The sequence below is a fragment of the Chenopodium quinoa genome, unplaced genomic scaffold (assembly GCF_001683475.1).
Source record: "Chenopodium quinoa cultivar QQ74 unplaced genomic scaffold, ASM168347v1, whole genome shotgun sequence".
Taxonomy (NCBI): Eukaryota; Viridiplantae; Streptophyta; class Magnoliopsida; order Caryophyllales; family Amaranthaceae; genus Chenopodium; species Chenopodium quinoa.
The window spans coordinates 2,023,847-2,044,092 of record NW_018745024.1 but is presented as its reverse complement, the minus strand read 5'-3'; the positions used below and the strand labels follow the sequence as shown (position 1 = coordinate 2,044,092).

At 35.6% G+C, this 20,246-nt stretch overlaps 2 protein-coding genes across 2 annotated transcripts; one reads left to right on the top strand and one right to left on the bottom strand.

The window, feature by feature from the left end:
- The first annotated feature begins 2,407 nt into the window (after window positions 1-2,407).
- LOC110708273 (NAC domain-containing protein 86-like) lies at window positions 2,408-6,723 on the top strand. The gene is made up of 6 exons (XM_021886364.1): window positions 2,408-2,896; window positions 3,957-4,234; window positions 4,666-5,022; window positions 5,399-5,815; window positions 5,912-5,987; window positions 6,072-6,723. The coding sequence occupies exons 1-6, from the start codon at window positions 2,740-2,742 to the stop codon at window positions 6,515-6,517; spliced, it is 1,731 nt and encodes a 576-aa protein (XP_021742056.1). The 5' UTR covers window positions 2,408-2,739; the 3' UTR covers window positions 6,518-6,723.
- A 10,917-nt stretch (window positions 6,724-17,640) lies between these two features.
- On the bottom strand, window positions 17,641-18,275 carry LOC110708809 (uncharacterized mitochondrial protein AtMg00810-like). The gene is made up of 3 exons (XM_021887036.1): window positions 18,146-18,275; window positions 17,875-18,033; window positions 17,641-17,801 (listed from the first exon to the last, which is right to left on the bottom strand). The coding sequence occupies exons 1-3, from the start codon at window positions 18,273-18,275 to the stop codon at window positions 17,641-17,643; spliced, it is 450 nt and encodes a 149-aa protein (XP_021742728.1).
- Between the last annotated feature and the right edge of the window lie 1,971 nt (window positions 18,276-20,246).

Below are 20,246 nucleotides of genomic sequence, written 5' to 3'. Positions count from 1 at the left end.
TGGACCCTCCATTTTTAAATATTTGATTCATTTTCCTTTTTCGGTCGTTTTTAAATACTTGCTCCATTTCCTTATTTGGAAACCTTTTACAATATTAAATTAATTTCTCTTACATAGTGGACCCACCATGATCATATTTTATTATTTTCATATTCTCTCTCCTCCAATTCTCTCCACTACTTTTACTTTTTATAATTTTTTATTCTTCCACCTACCGCATTACCTCCATATTTTATTAGTTTTTTCAATTTCTCCTAAAACTTCGCGCATGGAGAAATGGAGCAAGTATTTAAAAACGGAGGGAGTATATATGTTGCGGCGGTCCGGCAGTCTCTATAATAGTTTATCAACTAATTGAATTTATATTAGGAAAAATTGAGTTTATAAATCCCAACTTTGGGCGGTTTACAATGAAAAATCTCAACTATGCATTATCCCGTAAATATCCCAACTTTGATACCAATCTTCTTGTAAAGAACCCAGATGACCGTTTACATGAAAACAAGGTTAACTCTTTTTTTTTTTTTTTTTTTAAATAAAATAAAAAAATTTGCCACTTGTCAGAATTTTAGTGGTCCAAAAAATAAAACTAATTGTTTTTTTTAAATCTGATATGATAAAAAAAAAAAATCCAACCCAACCCCCACCCCATCTCGCCGGAAAATCGGCCCCCACTTCCGAAAACTCCTCACCCACTGCTGGAAAACGGCGCCCCTCCCCCACCCTCGAAACCCACCCTTTTCCCTCCCCCACAACCTTGCAAAAACCCTCCCACCCTAAACCCTAAACCGGAAAACACCCCCTCCCAAGACCCCCACCCTGGAAATCGCCCCCTCCCTTCCCCCACCCCTGAAATCGATCCACCGGGAGTGTTCCACGTGGGTGGTGAAGGGGGGTCGATTTCAGGGGTGCGGGAATTGAAGGGAGGGGGGGCGATTTCGAGGGTGGAGGTTTTAAGACGGGGTGTTTTCCGATTTAGGGTGGGAGGGTTCCGCGAGGTTGGGGGAGGGTGGGCGCCGTTTTTCGGCGTCGGGGAGGGGTTTTTCGGGGGTGGGGGGCCAATTTTCCGGCGGGGGTGGGGTAGGGGTAGGGTGTTTTCCGGGAGGGGTAGATTTTTTTTAATTATTTTTTTTTTTTAACCAATTCCGTGTTGACACATGGATTGTAACTTGAAGTAATAAAAGGTTTGGTGACCTGTTGGGATCTTTAAAAGAATATGGGTATCAAAGTTGGGATTTTTAAGGGATTAACGAATAGTTAGGATTTTTCATAGTAAACAGCCCAAAGTTGGGATTTATAAACTCAATTTTTCCTTTATATTATCGTGATCCACCAAGGTAAAATGAACTACTACTCATATATAAAGACAAACAAATTGAAGACTTCGACAAAGGTTTCCACATATATAGGATGAATGAATGATGAATTTCTCTCACAATGTGCAAATTTAAGACTTTAAAGATGAATAAAAACTGAATTTGTACGATGAAGTTTTCTCTATTACGGAGTATATAATTGATTAAATTGAATGGTGGAGGGACTGGTGTCCACCTAAAATTATGTTTCTATTATTTCACATATAAATATCTATATTGACAACTATAGAGATCGAAAGGGAACAAAGTTGTACAATACTTAATCACAATAATTATACTACCTTCAGTTCAAATTACTCGCAAATTTGGGATATTATTTATGAGATATAAAATATTCCAAAGTTGCGAGTAATTTGGAGCGGAGGTAGTACAAATTTAACCTTATCTAATGTGTGTAACCAAAAAAAAAAAAAGGATGGAAAAAAAATGATTTCTAATAAATTTCAACCTAAATAACCAATAACTACTTAAAAACGTAGTAAGGGAATAAATAGATTTTTGCAAATCATGGATCAAATCATATTTGTTTTCATCACTTAGTTTTCAGTTGTCCTAACAATAATCTAAACAAGCTTAAACAATTAAAAGTAACTAATTATATCCCAAAAGAATTAGTGTTAATTAACTACATAATTATGTTACATTTGTGATCGATCATGTGAATGCCTGAATGTTAGATGTCGAAGAAACCCGCCGAAATTCGTTAACCACCAAGGTCTAATATCTCAATGACAGTTAGCGGCAGGTAATGCATGGAATCGAACAATACCACGTGGATTTCCTTTGTCAGATTCCCAAGATAGGACAAAATGAAAGTATAGGATCTTATATTATTTTATTATAATATTAATTACCTCATGTTGTTCATATTTCATAACACACTTACATTATATTAAACCTAATTATATATAAATTCCATACAAAATACTACGTAGGAAAGAAGAAAAATATAATTAGATTAAAGAGCTTCAATTAAACGATAACAGGAATCATAATTAGATGGGAAAAGAGGCAAAGCTAAAATATCAAAATAATAATTTATATATTATTAAAAAATAATTAAAAGAAATAAATATCAAAAAAATTAAAATAAAAAATTTAAAAGAAATAAAAGTAGGGTGGGGGAGACATAGGGGGACCCTTTATCTTTTTGTAATTTCTTTTTGTTTTATTGGTGCTTATATAATTGCCTTGTTAAGTTTCCTTTTTTTATACCAAACCCTACCTTAACATTTTTGGTCTCCTCAAACTTGTTCTTTTTTCTCTTTTGAGTCTTCATCTTCTCTTAGCTTACCACGAGAGAAAAGCAAGCTCAAGAGAAAAAGAAGACGAAGAACAACAACAACAACTCAGTTGATAATATATGGCGCCTGTTGCATTGCCACCCGGTTTTCGGTTTCATCCAACCGATGAAGAATTGGTGGCTTACTATCTTAAGAGGAAGATCAATGGTCGTAAGATTGATCTAGAGGTCATTGCTGAAGTTGATCTCTATAAATGTGAACCTTGGGACTTGCCAAGTACGTCTTTCGTTCTTGCATAACTTAATTAGCTAGATTTTTTTTTAATGTGCATTTTTTAAGTTCAAAATTTTTCATTAACTAATATATTTAAATTATTAAAGGAATAGAAATAATTAGTTTTTGTTTCATTTTTTTCAAGTTTTAGTTGCATGGATGATTAAGTTGTATAAAACTCAATTTATTTCAATTTTTTTTTTCATTCGATAATAGTAGTTTTCTTATTTTAACAACAAATGGATAATCATATTTTTTTTTTATTTAAATCATTTAGAGATAATCATAGTTATGTAACTACTATCAATAAAAAGGTATATATGTGGTAGATATATATACGATGCATGATATATACATGCTAAATTCGTATAATCTTGTATATAAATCGATTTCAAGTTATAATATATATGTTTCTGTTATTCAGTATTTAGGATCCTATTAAATAAATAAAAAAAAAATCTTGGAAACTAAGTCTTGCATGGAAAAATGTGTTTTTAGATAAAGAAAAACTAGTACTTCGCATAATCTATGTCCAATTTATGTCTAAACAAACTTTCTTTTTAATTGTTTTTATACATAAATTAAATTCTAGAATTACATTTATTTACATAAAAATGGATAATAGAGGTAAGATATAACAGAAGAAACTTGAAACTTGTTGGAGGATTAATCGTTTACTAGTCAAAAAGAAATCCTTTGCTTTATAAGGTTTCCTTTCTTTTTAGGGCTTTGCAATAATTGTTCTTTTAATTTCTAGGTTCTACTTACATTATATGCTTTTCCTTTGAAGCACTTCCCTTCAGCTTATTTAATTTTTATTTTTTTTCCATTTCTTTTTGCACAATCAACGTCGGAATGTATCATGAAATTAATCGAATCACGAAAATAGTATTAATGGCTTTTCCAATTTCCAAGAGATTCATTTTCTTTAGCTTGTTTAACGCGTATCAAAGTTTATAATAAGAAAAATCTTGTACTTATAGTTCAAGTATTATTAGTTATTATTTCATGACAATATTAGAGAAAAATAAGATTTAATTTTTATGGAATTTTCATATTGAAGGTAAATCGCTACTACCAAGCAAGGATTTGGAGTGGTATTTCTTTAGCCCTAGGGATCGCAAGTACCCTAATGGCTCGAGGACTAACCGGGCAACAAAGGCGGGTTATTGGAAGGCCACAGGAAAGGATCGAAAGGTGAACTCACAATTACGAGCTGTGGGGATGAAGAAAACATTGGTTTACTATCGAGGAAGAGCACCTCATGGACATCGAACTGGTTGGGTTATGCACGAGTATCGCCTTGATGAGAGGGAGTGTGAAGTTGTTTCTGGTTTACAGGTATGTACCTATATATTCTCAAGATGAACATGATCATATAGTAGTAAATATTCAATGCATTTCATATAATTAAGAGTAGTATGTAATGTCCTAAGATCATAAGGTCATGTAACTTATTTCTATATGTAACATTAATTTGTCATTTTTATGAACAAACTATGGAAAATATATAAGTAAATAGATGATTAATTAAATTAGAAATTAAATGAAGAACATAATAATCTAATCTTGTAACAATTTCATTTATAAATAATGTTTGTTATTCTAAGATTTAATTAATCATTATAAGTTAAACCAACCTAAATGATTTAAAAATTTTAGTCATCTTATATTGAACTTACATTTTTATTTTTCTATAATTAATTATTTTGCCTTATAATATTTTAATCAAATTCTAACTCCCATAATTCTTGTTTTGTTATAAATTCTAGGATGCATATGCACTATGTCGAATATTCAAGAAAACAACACCACCAACACCACCCAAGATTGCACCACAATATGGTTACACCACAAATATGGCTCAAATGTCAAGTGATCAACAATCTTCAAGCATAGATATCTACTCCGAGGGTAGATGCGATGACTTCGAAAGCTCTGCCTACTCGGTTCCTATTGAAAGATCATGTACAACTAATATCTTTGCTCAAGGCCATGCATCATCTTCTACTTCTCATCGCAATATGGGTGATGGACAATGGTTGCAATATCTCAATGATCATGATGATTTTAGCTTCCCTACCCCGGCGTTTCATAATAGCGGATCCCTTTCTTATCCCCCCTCTAAGGTAAATAAGACTTTATTCTCTTCACTTTATTTTTGCTGAATTAATCTTATATTTATATTTAACGAGAAAAAATAAAAACTTATTTTTATATATTACAAGAAAATTTATTGTTGTTGATTCTTTAATTTTTTTTTAAATAAGTATAGCTAGGAGAACATATCATATATTTTAAAATAAAAATCATTTTCCCTTTTTTTTTGTTTTCTCACTTGATATAATATGCATGCAGTCGTCAGAAAACATGAAAATTTTATAGTGGTGAACCATTAAAATATGACTACCATAATGTTTAAAATGATTATGCAGTTTATGATTGACTTATTTTTTCTTATCATGACTTATTGTTCTAATTTGTTGTTCATTTTCAATTTTGAAGGTTGACATTGCAATCAAATGCGCGAGATTGCAACATCGTTTCACCTTGCCTCCTTTAGAAGTAGAGGGATCATCAAATTATGGGGCAACAACCTTCTCTAATATGGGAATGTGTTACAACAATGGCGGTACAAGTACCGGAGGTGATATCCTAGACGAAATACTATCAGTAGCTCAAGCTCAACAAGACCTTATAAGTCACCCCAACACCATGATAGGAGGACAAAGCTACAACAATAACAACTATGGTGATGCAATGAATAATCAGGCGAATTCGATGAGGCCGATAATGGAGAATTCATGGGAGGATAATATGAATACGAGCTTGGTTGGAATGGGAAATGCAGATGAGTTGAAATCAGAAAGGATGGTGGATTTTTCTGATTTGGTTGTTTTTGATGAAAGAAATTCAGAAAAGGTATTTATTATAGAGATTTTTTACACTAATTTGTTGCAAATATTTATTTTTAAAATAATTTTTTCTAATTTTCTCTTGTAATTTGATGTCATGCAGGACACTAGGGGAGAATATGGCATGGTTCCTATAGAAAACACTTCAACATTGTTCCATGGGGAAGATGATATTGAAGGTATTTTATCTCTTCGAATCTTCAATAAATTATTACTTTGACAAATTTTTATTTCTTACAAAATCGTACCATACATGTATGCAGATGAACTTAACAAGAACTTCATAAACGGCAATGATATTGACAACTTCTCAAACACTCCGAATTTTGAAGTGTTTGAGGAGGTTGAGGTGAACCAAAGCCTATATATTTCATCTCAATGGTTAGCTGAAACGCGATTCCACCATGTACAACCTACTAAAACCGTTCAAGTGTACTTGCAACGTGCCATAGGATTGCGCAACAACATGAAAAAAGACGATTTGTTTGAAGAAGTTGACATGAGTAACAAGATTAAATCTTCATTTTTCGACAAATTGGCAGGATTTGCAAGGAATAGTATTGGGAAATCTACACCAAAAATGTTCGCCAAAAATAGGCCTTGTTGCTACGCTAACAAGGTAGAGAGGTTCGCGTCAAGTTGGTTAGCGAATAGGGTTTGGCCTTCACTAACTGTTGTTTTGGCTCTTTGTATGTACCATATGGGCTAACCAAGTTACACCCTCGATCAACAACCTAGACCACTACTAATTTAATTTATTAAGTTTTCAACGTATACATTTTAGATTATTTATTAATGATTCAAGTAAGGTAATAGTCTACCTTTGCTAGGATCTAATTGTAATTTTTCTAAGAGCATTGAGATCAAATGCAGGATAATCTATTTGATTCTTATACAAGTAACATTAAATTAATTATAATCACAATGTCATTGTGTCACTCAAATGTATGTATTAACTATTATGCGAACTATTCATCATTTTGTGTTTTCTATATGGTTTATATTGTTTCATAATCACATATTGTCAACCAAGTAAAATTGGATTTTTTTTTTTCTTTGATCTTTAACACAATGCAGTCATTGGTTGGGTTACATAATCCGTATAAATGTATAAACATCAATAATTTTGTTTGTCTGTGTCAATAATTGTGTTCTTGATGTCTTCAAAAAAATAAACGAATAAATAAATAAAAAATAAAAATAATTGTGTTATTGATGATAATAGTTCATCTTATTCATGTTACAGCTAAGACATTATGTAAAAACTAGAGTGTACCCGTGCAAAATGCACGGGATATATAAGAAAAAATATATTTAAAATATGAAAAGTTGATTTTGATATTGTAATTTAGACTTGAACTGTAATGGTCGATTTTGGACTGGGCGGTTTTGTTGAACCCTAATTAGCTATGTTGTACTGAGTATTAATAATCGTATTAATAATGTGCTGACACCTGTTGTGCTATGCTGAAATATGATATTCTATGTTTTGCTTAGAAGCTCAAAAAACAGGATCTTACTCTTTTATGTCGGTGGCCTGGTAGGCCGTCGTCGAGCCTACCAAAGATAAAGTCCTATCTTGGTCTCACTAGCTAATAGCAAGGGTAAGAAAGGGTCGAACCAAGAGAGGCGTTGAATCAACCACCGATATACTACCGCATAAATAAGCTAAATGAAGTCGAAATTGGTTTGATTTTATGTAACAAGTGCTAGTTCAAGTCAACTAAAGCTAGGGGGAGATTAACAATATTTAGAGAGTTCTAGGGCTTGGGATATACCACTCAATTTCATCACAAATCACAATTAGCAAGTAGCACCCAACTACTCTCTCAAGCTAGAGGGATTACTCGAATTATGAATACAACCTACTCTCGTGGTTACAAAGCATAAAACAAGTATTAAAGCATAATCACGATGACAAAAACATTCCCTTGACTGGAAATTCCTATTCTCATGGTATTTCAAGTCAATTAAGCATAAGGGAGCTAACTCAAGTTCATCTCTTGATCCTTCGTTGAGAAAGCTTAGATAATAGTTCTAGAAATGGCCATATACAAGAACTAAGCAATTAAACCACTTAAGCTCAACTAATTAATACCCAACAATTACCAAATTAACACATGCATCAAGTAATTAGTGACTACATTGAGGGTTTTACCCAAACCCTAGAAAATTAGAATACTCACAATCCATGGAGATCAAAGCAATTAAGGATTTCAAGTAACTCATGAACAAGAATTAACTAAAGATTAAGCTAAATAACAATCTAAGCATACAAGAATTAAGCAAGTTAATTAACAATCAAAGCAATTAAAATGGAAGAGAAGAGTGAGAAAATGTTACTAGAAGCTTCAACTTGAATATCAATGGTGGAACTTGTCTTCTACAATGATTGAGAATGAAATTTCCAAGCTAATAATTATAATCTAACTAATGATTTGAGAATATTTGTGTTTCTACAATTGCAAACTAAGAGGAAGCACTAAAAACTTGGATCCCTGTACAAAATGAGCTTCCAAGGTTATTTATAAAGACCCCCAAATAAAAGGACGGAGAAAACAAGAGTCGGGCACGGCTACAGGTCAGCACGGACGTGCTGAGGTTGGCACGGACGTGCAGCTATACCTGCACGGACGTGCTGAGATTGGCACGGGCGTGCACCTGGGAGGCAGAAGGTACTATTTTAGTCAGGGCATCCTGCACGGACGTGCTGATATTGGCACGGGCGTGCACCTGAGAGGCAGAAGGATCAGTTTTGGCTGAGCAACCTGCACGGACGTGCAGGATCAGGCACGGACATGCTGAATATCCTGCACGGACGTGCTGAGTTCTGCACGGACGTGCCATACATTGCACGTCCGTGCAGACTCTCTAAGGCCTCTATCTTCACTTTTCTTCGGTTTTGCTCCATTGTTTCGGCTTCTAACCACGGTTTATCATCCAAATGCCTCAAATGGTCGTCTTTGAACCTAAAAACCCGACAAAAACACTAACAACCCGTGAAGCAAGGGATACACAAAAGTTGAACAAAAATAGAGTAAAAGTGAACCAAAATGCCAATATACCAAGTAAACAAGGTTCGAAATCACTCTAAAATCGTATCAAATAACAAGTTATCATGGCCATGCAATGCTATTATGGGGTTTACTTTTTTAAAGTTATAGAGGTTACCCGTTCAGTGTTATAGGGGTTACTCGTGTTACTCGGTTAGTGTCATATGGGTTAGTGTCTTGCTCTGGGAGTTACATTCTTTGTTCTGTTGTAAGTAGTTTTTCGCTGAGACTAGTTGCACAAAAACGTGTTGTACATTTTTTTTTGTTTTAGATGATTAAAGAAGTGAAAAAGTTTGGAGGGTAGTCCGTACAAAAATGCATATAATTGAAATGTTGGGGATTTAGAGTACTATAGTGAATTGTTGATAAAGGAATTGTATACTCGTGCTAATGTATGACATATATATATATATACTATTGTACCAAAGTGAAATGTTAGTAGTAGTCCCTTGAAAAAAAACAAAAGAAAAACCAAAAGGAAATAGTGAATGGGTAGTTATTGATTTTTTTTTAAAAAAAAATGATAAAAAAAATAAAAATAAAAATAAAGTAGTGGGATGGATAGTTATTTTTTTTCTTAAAAAAAAATGCATGAGAGTTGAGCATTTGGATTTTGGAGCACTCTCATCAAACGACTCTGTAATTATAATATGTATTGAATAGACTTGTGATTTCATTTTGATGGGAAATGTCCATATAAATTGAGTAACAATTTCAACAAATTTTTATAACTTACCTGGCTGAATTGCGGTCTCTTGCACAATCTGGAAAAAAATGGAGGTCAATTGTTGCCTTCATTCAATTAAAAGTAATTTGAAAAGGGGAAGAATAGAGATGAGAGAAAATCTAATTGGTTGGTATTGAGAGAACACCAGAGAGGCACGTTGGGTAGTCAATGCCGGAATACAAGGTCAAACCTCCATCCTTATTGTTAGATTTCGGGAAAACTCCTCAAACTGGAGTGTGTACCATTGATCAAATATATAGAGTTTACAACGCTAGGCCTAAACACGATAGGAATCCTAGATACGATAAACATACAAAATATACAATAAATATATCCTAATCTGCGACAAATATTATCCTAAATATAATATCTATCACACCCCCGCAGTCGTAGCGGGAGGAGGTCATACGTTAAGACTGGATCGAAACTCCAGAAATAATTCTCACGGGAGGCCTTTAGTGAAAATGTCTGCGAACTGATATCTAGTAGGAACATGGAGAACCCGAACCTGCCCCAATGCAACCTTTTCTCGAACAAAATGAATATCCATCTCCACATGTTTGGTGCGTTGGTGCTGTAATGGGTTGCCAGAAAGGTAGATAGCACTGACATTATCACAATAAACGATGGTAGCCTGCCGTAGAGGACAATGTAGCTCTAGAAAAAGATTACGGAGCCAGCACGCCTCAGAGACAACATTTGCGACGCCTCGACTTAGATAATGTATGTTGACGTTTAGATGACCAAGATACGAGGTTGTCCCCAAGAAAACAAAAGTACCCCGATGTGGAGCGTCTGGTATCGGGACAACCTCCCCAGTCAGCGTTAGTGTAAGTAATCAGTCGATGTGAAACAGTAGGATATAAATGTATACCGTGATCAATGGTACCCCGAACATAACGCAGAATGCGTTTCAATGCCTCATAATGAGGTTCCCGGGGATCATGCATAAATAGACACACCTGTTGTACCGCATAAGAAATATCTGGCCTGGTGAAAGTGAGGTACTGAAGAGCACCCGCTAAACTGCGATACAAAGTAGGATCCCGAAAAGGTGGCCCTGCATCTGCACTAAGTTTGGACTTAGTGTCAACTGGAGTGGCGGCAGGTTTACAGGAGGCCATTCCTGCACGCTCTAAAATCTCCTGTGCGTACTTCTCCTGAGAAAGAAGCATATAAGAAGGTTTTCGGGTTACTGCAATACCCAAAAAATAGCTAAGAGGCCCCAAGTCAGACATGGGAAACTCAGTTTGCAACTGAGAGATGATTCCTGTGCGCAACCTGTCAGATGAGGTAGCTAAGATAATATCATCAACATATAATAGCAAATATGCCATATCATCTCCCTGCCGGAAAGTAAAGAGAGAGTTGTCACTTTTAGCAATGACAAAACCCAATTTAATAAGAAAATTTGCAAAGCGTTGGTACCAAGCTCTAGGAGCTTGTTTCAAACCATAGAGAGCTTTGCGAAGCCGACAAACATGAGTGGGAGCCCTCCGATCAACAAAACCCGGAGGTTGATGCATGTAAACTGTTTCCTGCAAATCACCATGTAAAAAGGCATTTTTGACATCTAGTTGATGAATCGACCACTTTTTAGCCAGAGCTAAGATGAGAACAGTACGAATAGTGGCCGGCTTTACTACCGGACTGAATGTCTCATCACAATCCACACCAATAACCTGCGACCTGCCATCACATAAAAGACGAGATTTGTGCCTTTCAAGGTCACCATTAGACTTGTATTTATGTTTAAAGAGCCACATACAATTAACAATATTCACCCCCGCAGGCTTAGGCACCAATTCCCATGTCCCTGTTTTAATTAAAGCACTATACTCATCATTCATCGCCGCATTCCAATTTTGGTCATTTAAAGCATGCTTATAAGACTTTGGTAAGGGTGATTTATGAGGATGTGGTCCCGAAAGAGGAACGGTAAGGTTACAATATTTCGGATTAGGCTTAAATATTCCCCGTTGACTACGGGTTATAAGAGGCGATGGGGGAGGTGGTCGTGTAGGCTGTATGGGTGGGATGCCACGCATAGGCGGCGGTGTGTAAGTAGGTGGCGAGGGTGGGGCCGTAGGTGAGGCAATGTGTCCACTATTTGGTTGAGGAGTGCGCTGCAAAGGTGAGTTGGGAGGGGAAATGTTGAACTGCTGGGCCGCATATCTAGGGGGGTTATTTGGGCTTGGAGGGGAGCTAGATGGGCCTGGAGTTCATGGGGTTGGGCTGACTGCATTGTGGGTTGGTGTGGCAGTAGGTGTCAGATGGCGAAAAATGGCATGAGTGAGTAGAGGAGACGACTCACTTTCACCCAAAAAATCATATGATTTTAGACTAAATTTTTCCAAGTTTTGATATGGAAAGGTTGACTCATCAAAAGTGACATGTCTAGAAAAAATGATTTTATGAGTGTGAAGGTCTAAACACCTATAGCCACGGTGATTTGGTGGATAACCCAAGAAAATGCAAGGAGCGGACCTAGGAGCTAATTTATTAGGAATGGTGGAGGAGAGATTCGGAAAACAAAGACAACCAAAAACACGAATGTGAGTGTAGGAAGCTATGACTCCAAATAAGGCTTGAGCTGGAGTTATGTTTTTGAGAACCTTAGTGGGTAATATATTAAGAATATAAGTAGCTGTCTCAAGAGCATAATTCCAGTATGAAGGTGGTAAGGAGGCATGAAATAGCATAGTGCGCTTGATATTATTTAGAGTGCGGATCATTCTCTCGGCTTTCCCGTTTTGGGATGAAGTGTGAGGACAAGAGAAGCGAAAGACAATACCGTGATCAATACAAAATTTTTTAAAGGGGTCATTGTCAAATTCGCGACCATGGTCACTTTGAAATGATTTTACGGGTCTTTCAAACTGTGTGTGTACATATTGTTTAAAGTCTAAGAATTTTTTAAAATCTTGAGATTTATAAACAAGAGGAATAGTCCACACATAATGAGTGAAATCATCTAGAAGAACTAAATAATATTTGTGACCACAAGTGCTACGAATTGGAGATGTCCATAAATCAGCATGAATAATATCAAAAGCACAAGTAGTTTTGCTATTAGAGGAATAAAAGGAAGTCTAGTATGTTTTCCAAGTTGACAAGAATTGCAAAAGGTGGAGACTTGCTCCTTATTACAATCAATAAAATTACTATTCCTAAGAAAATTTAAAGAAGGTGCTCCAAGGTGTCCTACGATCATGCCATGTGGATGGTGAAACGGCTGTGAGGGAGGTGGCAAGGCAAGATGTTGGTGTAGTGGTAGTGACTGGATAGAGGTCCCCGTGGCTATTGCATCTCGTGATTATTTTCCCCGTGCGAAGGTCCTTCACAGAAAAACCATAAGGGTCAAATTCTATAGAAACCGAATTTTCAGAGGTAAATTTTTTAACTGAAATAAGGTTCTTAATAATTTGTGGGGCAAAAAGGACGTCACGAAGGGCTAATTTGTTATCGGGAAAGGTTGTGTGACCATAACCAGAAATTGGAATACGATGACCATTACCAACTAAAATATGATTATTAGAGCTTAAATTAAACAAGGGTAAGAGAATACCAGACTTGTTTGTCATGTGAGACGAAGCACCTGAGTCCATATACCATCCGTCATCTGGATTTGCCAAAGTCGAATTTGAAAAGGCATTCCCGAGCTCTGTGGGAGTCATGAGTTGTCCGTGGGACTGTTGGGCTGCCATGAAACTTTGTTGTTGGGCCGGAGCCTGTGAATATTGTTGTCCTCTAATCTGGGATTGAGGATATGGGTAAGGAGGCCTGACCCAGTTAGGTTGTGGAGACCACATAGGAGCCCAAGTATAACCATAAGGTAATTAGGCAGGTGGGCCAACCCACTGATTATGTGAAGGGGGCCTTGGGATTGTGGTTGCTGTTGTTGAGCAGCGTTGGATTTGCTTGGAGCTTGGCCACGCCCCCTACCACGACCCTTGCCGCCCTTACCTCCTCTGTCGGAGCTCGTACCGCGGCCAAACTTCCGTCCATCCCCGCCGCCGCCACCACGTGGTTGGCCTGACTGGGTGGCTTGGCTTGGAGCCGAAGAAGACTCACCTTGATGTGCAAGGAAAGATTGTGCGGCTGGAGTGAAGTTATTGGATCGTCGGGATTCTTCGAGAAGCAATCGAGAGCTAGCTGTCTCGAACGAAGGAAGGGGTTCTGTTTGCTGAATCATAGCAGCCACGGTGTCATAGTCCGTGTTAACAAGGCCCGAGACAAGCCAAATAACCAATTTTTGTTCCGACACGGGTTGATCGACGTTAGCTAATTGATCTTTGAGAGTCTTTAACTGACGGCAATAAGATGAGATGTTAGAAAAATTGGAAAGGTGCAAAGCGTTAAATTGATTTTCAAGATATACGGCTCTAGTGTTCTTGTTATCCTGAAAAATCGCTTTGAGTTTATCCCAAATTTGTTGAGCCGATGCTCCCTTGGTTAGGATTGTATCAAGTAAATCTGCAGAAATTGTGCCATATATCCAATTCTTCACTACCGAATCGAGTTGGTTCCACATAGCGTCAGAGATGTCCGTTGGTTTGGGAGTTTTGGGATCAATGTAGTCTACCCAATTAGAGTATTGGAACTTCTCTCGATCAAGAATTAGCGGGATCGCATTCTTGATGTTGTTTACACCTAGTGCAGGATGAAACTCGGAGGTAGGAGGTTGTGGGGGCTGGTCACCATCACCATCCTTACCCATGGCGTGAGTAAATTAAGTAAACAGGGGAAGAATGGGATTCGTGAGAAAGTGGTAGGCAGAGAGCAATGAAAACAAAAAAATTAAGAAGAATAAAAAATTGCGGAAGCTAGTTCGATAACCTAGGCTGTGATACCATGTTAGATTTCGGGAAAACTCCTCAAACTGGAGTGTGTACCATTGATCAAATATATAGAGTTTACAACGCTAGGCCTAAACACGATAGGAATCCTAGATACGATAAACATACAAAATATACAATAAATATATCCTAATCTGCGACAAATATTATCCTAAATATAATATCTATCACTTATCCAGCACAAGATGTGTTGTGGCAAAAAATAAATTAATTTTAAGGTGTGGTTTTACCCAAAAAAAAAAAAACAAATTATAAGGTGGTTTTTGAGAAACAAAAAAAAAAGTTTTATAATGTTGTTTTGGCAAAAATTTTCTTATTAAGGCTTGTAGACTCTGCTTGTTATGAATAATAAAAAAAATTTCCATGAAAATTATTTTTCCAATTTCTATTGTTTGTTAGTAATTGTCATAAACAACTTTCCCAAAGATGAAAAATAGTTTTCTTGTGAAATTTCAAAATACTCTGAGATTTCAGAGAGAAAGAGAATGAGAGAAAAGAGAGAAAAATCTGTAAAGAGAAATTAAAATTCTGTAAAATGATAACTCATTTGATTATTGATTATAACAGCCTTTAAATACCTATTATTACAACAACTAACTTTTAACAACTTTCCTAGAAATGCGAAAAAGCCTAACAAACTTTGTCCTAGTCATCACTATAAATATCTTGTGCAGAAGATATTTACAACTATACTCAACACCCCCCCTTCAAGATGGAGTTGCAATCTAATGTTGAGCAAGAGGTTGACTGGCTTTGCCAATCTTTGAACTGAGAAACCTGAGCTGATGAGATCCCAATGCCTTATTGTAGGCGTCGCTCGAAGTGCGCCTACGTTAAAAGCATGTGTGAATATGCTTGACACTCATAGGAAGTGGGAATTGACATTACGATTAGGGACAAATAAAGTAGGGAGCCGCCATCAAGTTTTTAAGGAACTTGTAAGCCGTTCACGGATCATAAAAGGCAACCACGATTAAGGGACAACGATAGGCAACAACGATTGACCCGTGAAGGTTACACCCCATTCATAATCCATGAGATTACTAACTCCATATGGTTCGTAACCACGAAAGGAGGATCGGGATGATAGTACGAAGTGAGTCATGGAGTCACATTCGCCCGTATTGGCCTCTACTCTATTCTTATAGTGAAAAGTGATTCCTGCGATCTCAAAGGCATACAAATAAAGATTCAATTTGCTCCAATCTATTATTAAACTAAATTGGTTTAATATTAATGCAACACATAATTCTAAAATATTGTGATCACTTGATTTAATAACAAGATTAAAAAAGGAACCTAAACCGGTTGTCCAAATTATCTTATTAGGCGTGATTTTCAATTACATATTCCCTTCAAACATGCAATATAGTGATCAATAAATAATAATAGAATAAAAATTAATATTAGAAGCAATTCAACAATAATAACGTTAGTCAAATAAAATATAAAATAACCCTAATCATGATACTAGCAACACGAATAAAAATAAGAGTAATTAAGTGAATAATTTCTCACTTTTCGCGTTTCCTTGAATTGCTACATCATAAATAAACCGTTAGTAACTTCAATAAAAATAAATCAAATTGAAACAGTTAAATTAAATAAAAAGTAGAGTTTATTTAGTCCAAACCCTCAGTTAATTATACCTTTCACGCCTTGGTTTAAGTATAGAACTTTGGGTATTGTATGAACTCCTTGGAGTGCTTAATTAGGGGAAGTATTTTGAGAAAATAAGGTGGCTAGTATTTAGGCTAAAGAGGGAGAAAAGAATTATTTGATGATCAAGCTTGTTGATGATTGGAAAAGGGGAGAAATGACCTCTATTTATAGAGAAAAAAGAAGGTCGAAGAATCAAGAAAAGATAAGAATTCGAATCGGATAAAACTCTTGCGATAGACAGCAGTTTTTGCGGTTTTTGTTTTTATCATATCTTTTGATCCAGAAATCGGAATAAGATGAATAAGATATCGTTGGAAATCTATTGAATGAATAAGATATCGTTGGAAATCTATTGAAGTCTAATTTCTAACCCAATTAGAATCAGATTGAAATATTTTGTAGAACAATAGATATAGCCGAAATAGTGAGACGGTGTCAGTTTTGGATAGAGTTTGACATTTTATTCATATCTTTTCCGTTATAACTCGGAATTGATATTATAATATATCATTGGAAAGATAATTTCAAGGGCTATCCAACTATATAAAATTTGGATAAAAAACATGAGGCAAGAAAATAATATATTTCTATCTTTGAATGTCTTTTAATTCGGATAAAATTAGGACTTTAAAAAAAAAAGGAGTTTTATTCAATTTCAAACTCTTTAATCTTATCTTTTTAAACCGGATAATTAGGATCTTTTAGAAACTTATAGAAGCTTCTAATTAATCCTAATTGGTTTAGGAATGGGATTAAATAATTTGGACCCTCCACATGATCATGTGGCCGCAGGTAAGGTGGGCTTAGGTTCGGTTTGGGCTCAATTTAATATTTTGGTCATAACTTATTCGTTATAACTCGGATTTGGGCTTATAATATATCGTTGGAAATCTATTTTCAAGCCCCATCCAATTATTAAATCATTAGACCCATATTATGGACCAAAATAAACTAAAATAAACGTTTTTATAAAAAGGACATGAAATGAATGATTTTAAAGGACACGAAATGAATTATTTTGGGTTTTAAGGCACGAAAAGAGGAAAATAAGTTATATTTTGGGGAAATGGGCTAGGAATTGGGTTGTTTTATGAAATGGAAATATGGATTTAAGCACTCCAAGATTAAATAATAAACCCGACCAATAATGGCGGTGAAAGGTTGTTCATCATCGAGTTTGGTTTTGGGGAGACATTTTTAGGTGTCTACACTTATTAGTCATCAAATCAGCAAGCTGCAAAGAAGAGTGCACATGAACAAGCATAACAAAGCCAGACTGAACTTGTTTCCTGATGAAATGAACATCCAAATTTTGTGATTTGGACCTCAAATGTTTGTTTTCTCATGAAAACCAAGGATTTTCTGCAATTTAATTTGCTGTGTAGAAATGTTGTCATGGTATAAAGAAATGGGTGTCTTAATTGAAAAATCCAGATCATGAAGTACGTAATCTTTTTAACCAAATTACTTAATTTGCAGTATAGCTCATACTTTTATAATCTAATTATGTTAAGCTTTTAGAAATAGTTTTCTACTTCTTTGTCTTCCATGAAACCAATGCATTCCCAAGAAACACACAAAAGCTTGATAAAGATCTTCTTGAATCAGCACATGTGCCCCATTCAGCATCACTATAGGCTTTAATCTTCATATCAGTCTTTGCAGGATAGATAAATCCATAATGCAGGGTACCTTTAAGATAACTTAAGACATGAACAACAGTAGAAAGGTGTTGATCCCTAGAATTATGTATGTAGAAACTGACTCAATTGTTGTACTGCATAACTAATATCAGGCATAGTAAGACTCAAGTACAACAACTTCCCTATAATGTTCTTGTATTTCTCAGGATAATCCAATACAACACCTTCATTCACACTTAACTTCAAACCCTTTGGTAAAGGGAAATTGGTTGGGTTGCACCCTTCCATATATATGAGCATCTCTCAACATATCAAGAATATAATTTCTTTGATTCAAAAGTATCCCACACTTGGATCTAGAAACTTCAATACTTAGAATGTAATTAAGACTACCTAGATCCTTGATTTTAAAAGCTTTGTCCAAAGCAACTTTGAGATGCTGAATCACATCAGCATCAGTTCCAGTGATCAACAAATCGTCTACGTAAGCCACCACAACTGTATAGGAAGTAGAATTCTTCATGATTGAAAGAGAATAGTCTTGTTGTGATTGAGAAAACCCATATTCAAGTAGAATTTTGCTCAATTCTCTATTCTAGCACCTATATGCCTGTTTTAGTCCATGAATGGACTTTTTCAGCTTACAGACCTGACCAAGAGCAGCCTTAGTATACCCTTGAGGAACTTTCATATAAACTTATTAATCAAGAAAACCATTTAGAAAGGCATTATTGACATTAACCTGTTGAATGTCCCAACCAAAAGAAGCTGCCTATGTAATAACTACTCTAACAGTGGTAAACTTAGCAATTCGATTAAAAGTGTGTTTATAGTCCTTGCCTTCAATTTGCTTATCACTTCTAGCAACAATTCTTGCCTTGTACCTCTACCATTAGAATTAAACTTATTTTTATAGAGCCATTTAGAGCTTATAGCCTTCTTTCTACACTACTAGAAAACAACTAATTTCTAACGGATCGGTTGTGACGGACGCGTAATTCCGTCAAAATCCGTCGGATATTTCTGACGAATTCAAACAATTTGTCGGAAATCCGTCAAAAATTTTCGACGGAATATAAATCCGTTGGAAAATATATTAAAAAAAGAAAAAAAAACGTTTACAAAAAAGGGTTGGGAACTAGTAAAAAAAAAAAGGCGAAAACCCTAAGTACCTAAACCGCCCTTCATTTCTCTTTCTCTCTCATCTCTCTCCTCACTTCTCCTTTTTTTCTTTCCTCTCATCTTCTTTGAATCTCGCTTCCCCTCACTTCTCCTCTGTTCTTCTTACTTCCCTTCTTTCTCCTCAATTCTACTTTCAATTAGACCGACATCGCACACAACTCTCATTTCCTTTTCTCCTCACTTCCCATGATATTCAAGCATAATATAAAATAAAATGAAGTATGATTTTTTTAATTTGGTCAAATTCGTCCATAAAATTACTAGATCTAGTGTTTTCATGGACGACCTTGACCTTGTAAACCCAAAGCACATGATGAAAGGAAAGGTATGTTGTATTTTTTTTTTTCATTTTTCTGGGTTCGTATTGATAAATTTATGTGATTTTCTCTCTCTTTTTTTTAAGGCTTTATTTTCAATTTTTTAGGGTTGTATTCTCGATTTTTGGGGGGTTATGTGTTCGATTTTTTTGTTTTATTGTTTTCAATTTTCTGGGTTTTTATTTTCGATTTTTAAGGGTTTTTATTTTCGATTTTATGTTTTTATTTTTGATTTTCCGGGTTCTATGTTCGATTGTCTAGGTTTTGGGTTAAGTTAAGGGTGGTTAATTTGGGGTTTTATTTTTTGGGTTTAAATTTTGATTTTCTGGGTTTTGGTTTAAGGTAGTGGTGGTAAAAGGTTTTATTTTTGATAATCTGGGTTTTGGTTTAGGTGGTGGTGGTTTTGGGTTAAGGTGGTGGTTTTGGGTGGGGAGGGATTACGAGTTAGGGAGTGGCTGGAGGTGGTGATATAGGTGGCGGATAAGTTTTTTTTTTGTTTTTTTGCAGCTTCTTTTGACGGAATTTCCGTCGGGAATCTTCGGCGAAAATTTTTTTGTTGAAAATTTATGACAGACTATTCCGGGCTGAAAAATCTCCTACGACGGAAAAATTCCATCGGACAAGTGTTTACGAAAAGGTCGATTTTCCTACAATACATTTACGACGACAGTTTTCGACGGAATTCCATCGAAAATCGCAAAAAAACAGGGTCAGAAATCGCCTGTTTTCTAGTAGTGCTAGAAGGTAGCTATGTAAGCTCCCAAGTCTTAGTTTTCTCCATAGCATCAAGTTCCTTTTTCATAGTCTCTACCCATTCTGAATGATCCTTTGCTTGATTATAGTACTAGGCTCAAAAATGGTTAATACATTCTCAAGACTCTGTAATGAATCTTGTGCCATGCATGTAAGCAAGAGCAGGCTCAGAATAAACACTAAATCTAAAACCTGTCTAGAAGGTGGAATAATGAGTTGGAAACCATCAAATTTCTTTGGAA

Excerpts from the sequence above, each read along its gene's own strand:
- LOC110708273 (XM_021886364.1), top strand. The coding sequence starts at position 2,740 with ATGGCGCCTGTTGCATTGCCACCCGGTTTTCGGTTTCATCCAACCGAT. Across the intron at positions 2,897-3,956 it reads TGAACCTTGGGACTTGCCAA|GTAAATCGCTACTACCAAGC; the intron begins GTACGTCTTTCG and ends TTCATATTGAAG. Across the intron at positions 5,023-5,398 it reads TTTCTTATCCCCCCTCTAAG|GTTGACATTGCAATCAAATG; the intron begins GTAAATAAGACT and ends TCAATTTTGAAG.
- LOC110708809 (XM_021887036.1), bottom strand. The coding sequence starts at position 18,275 with ATGAAGAATTCTACTTCCTATACAGTTGTGGTGGCTTACGTAGACGAT. Across the intron at positions 18,034-18,145 it reads TTTTAAAATCAAGGATCTAG|GGTGCAACCCAACCAATTTC; the intron begins GTAGTCTTAATT and ends TATATATGGAAG. Across the intron at positions 17,802-17,874 it reads TTATGCAGTACAACAATTGA|GTACCCTGCATTATGGATTT; the intron begins GTCAGTTTCTAC and ends GTTATCTTAAAG.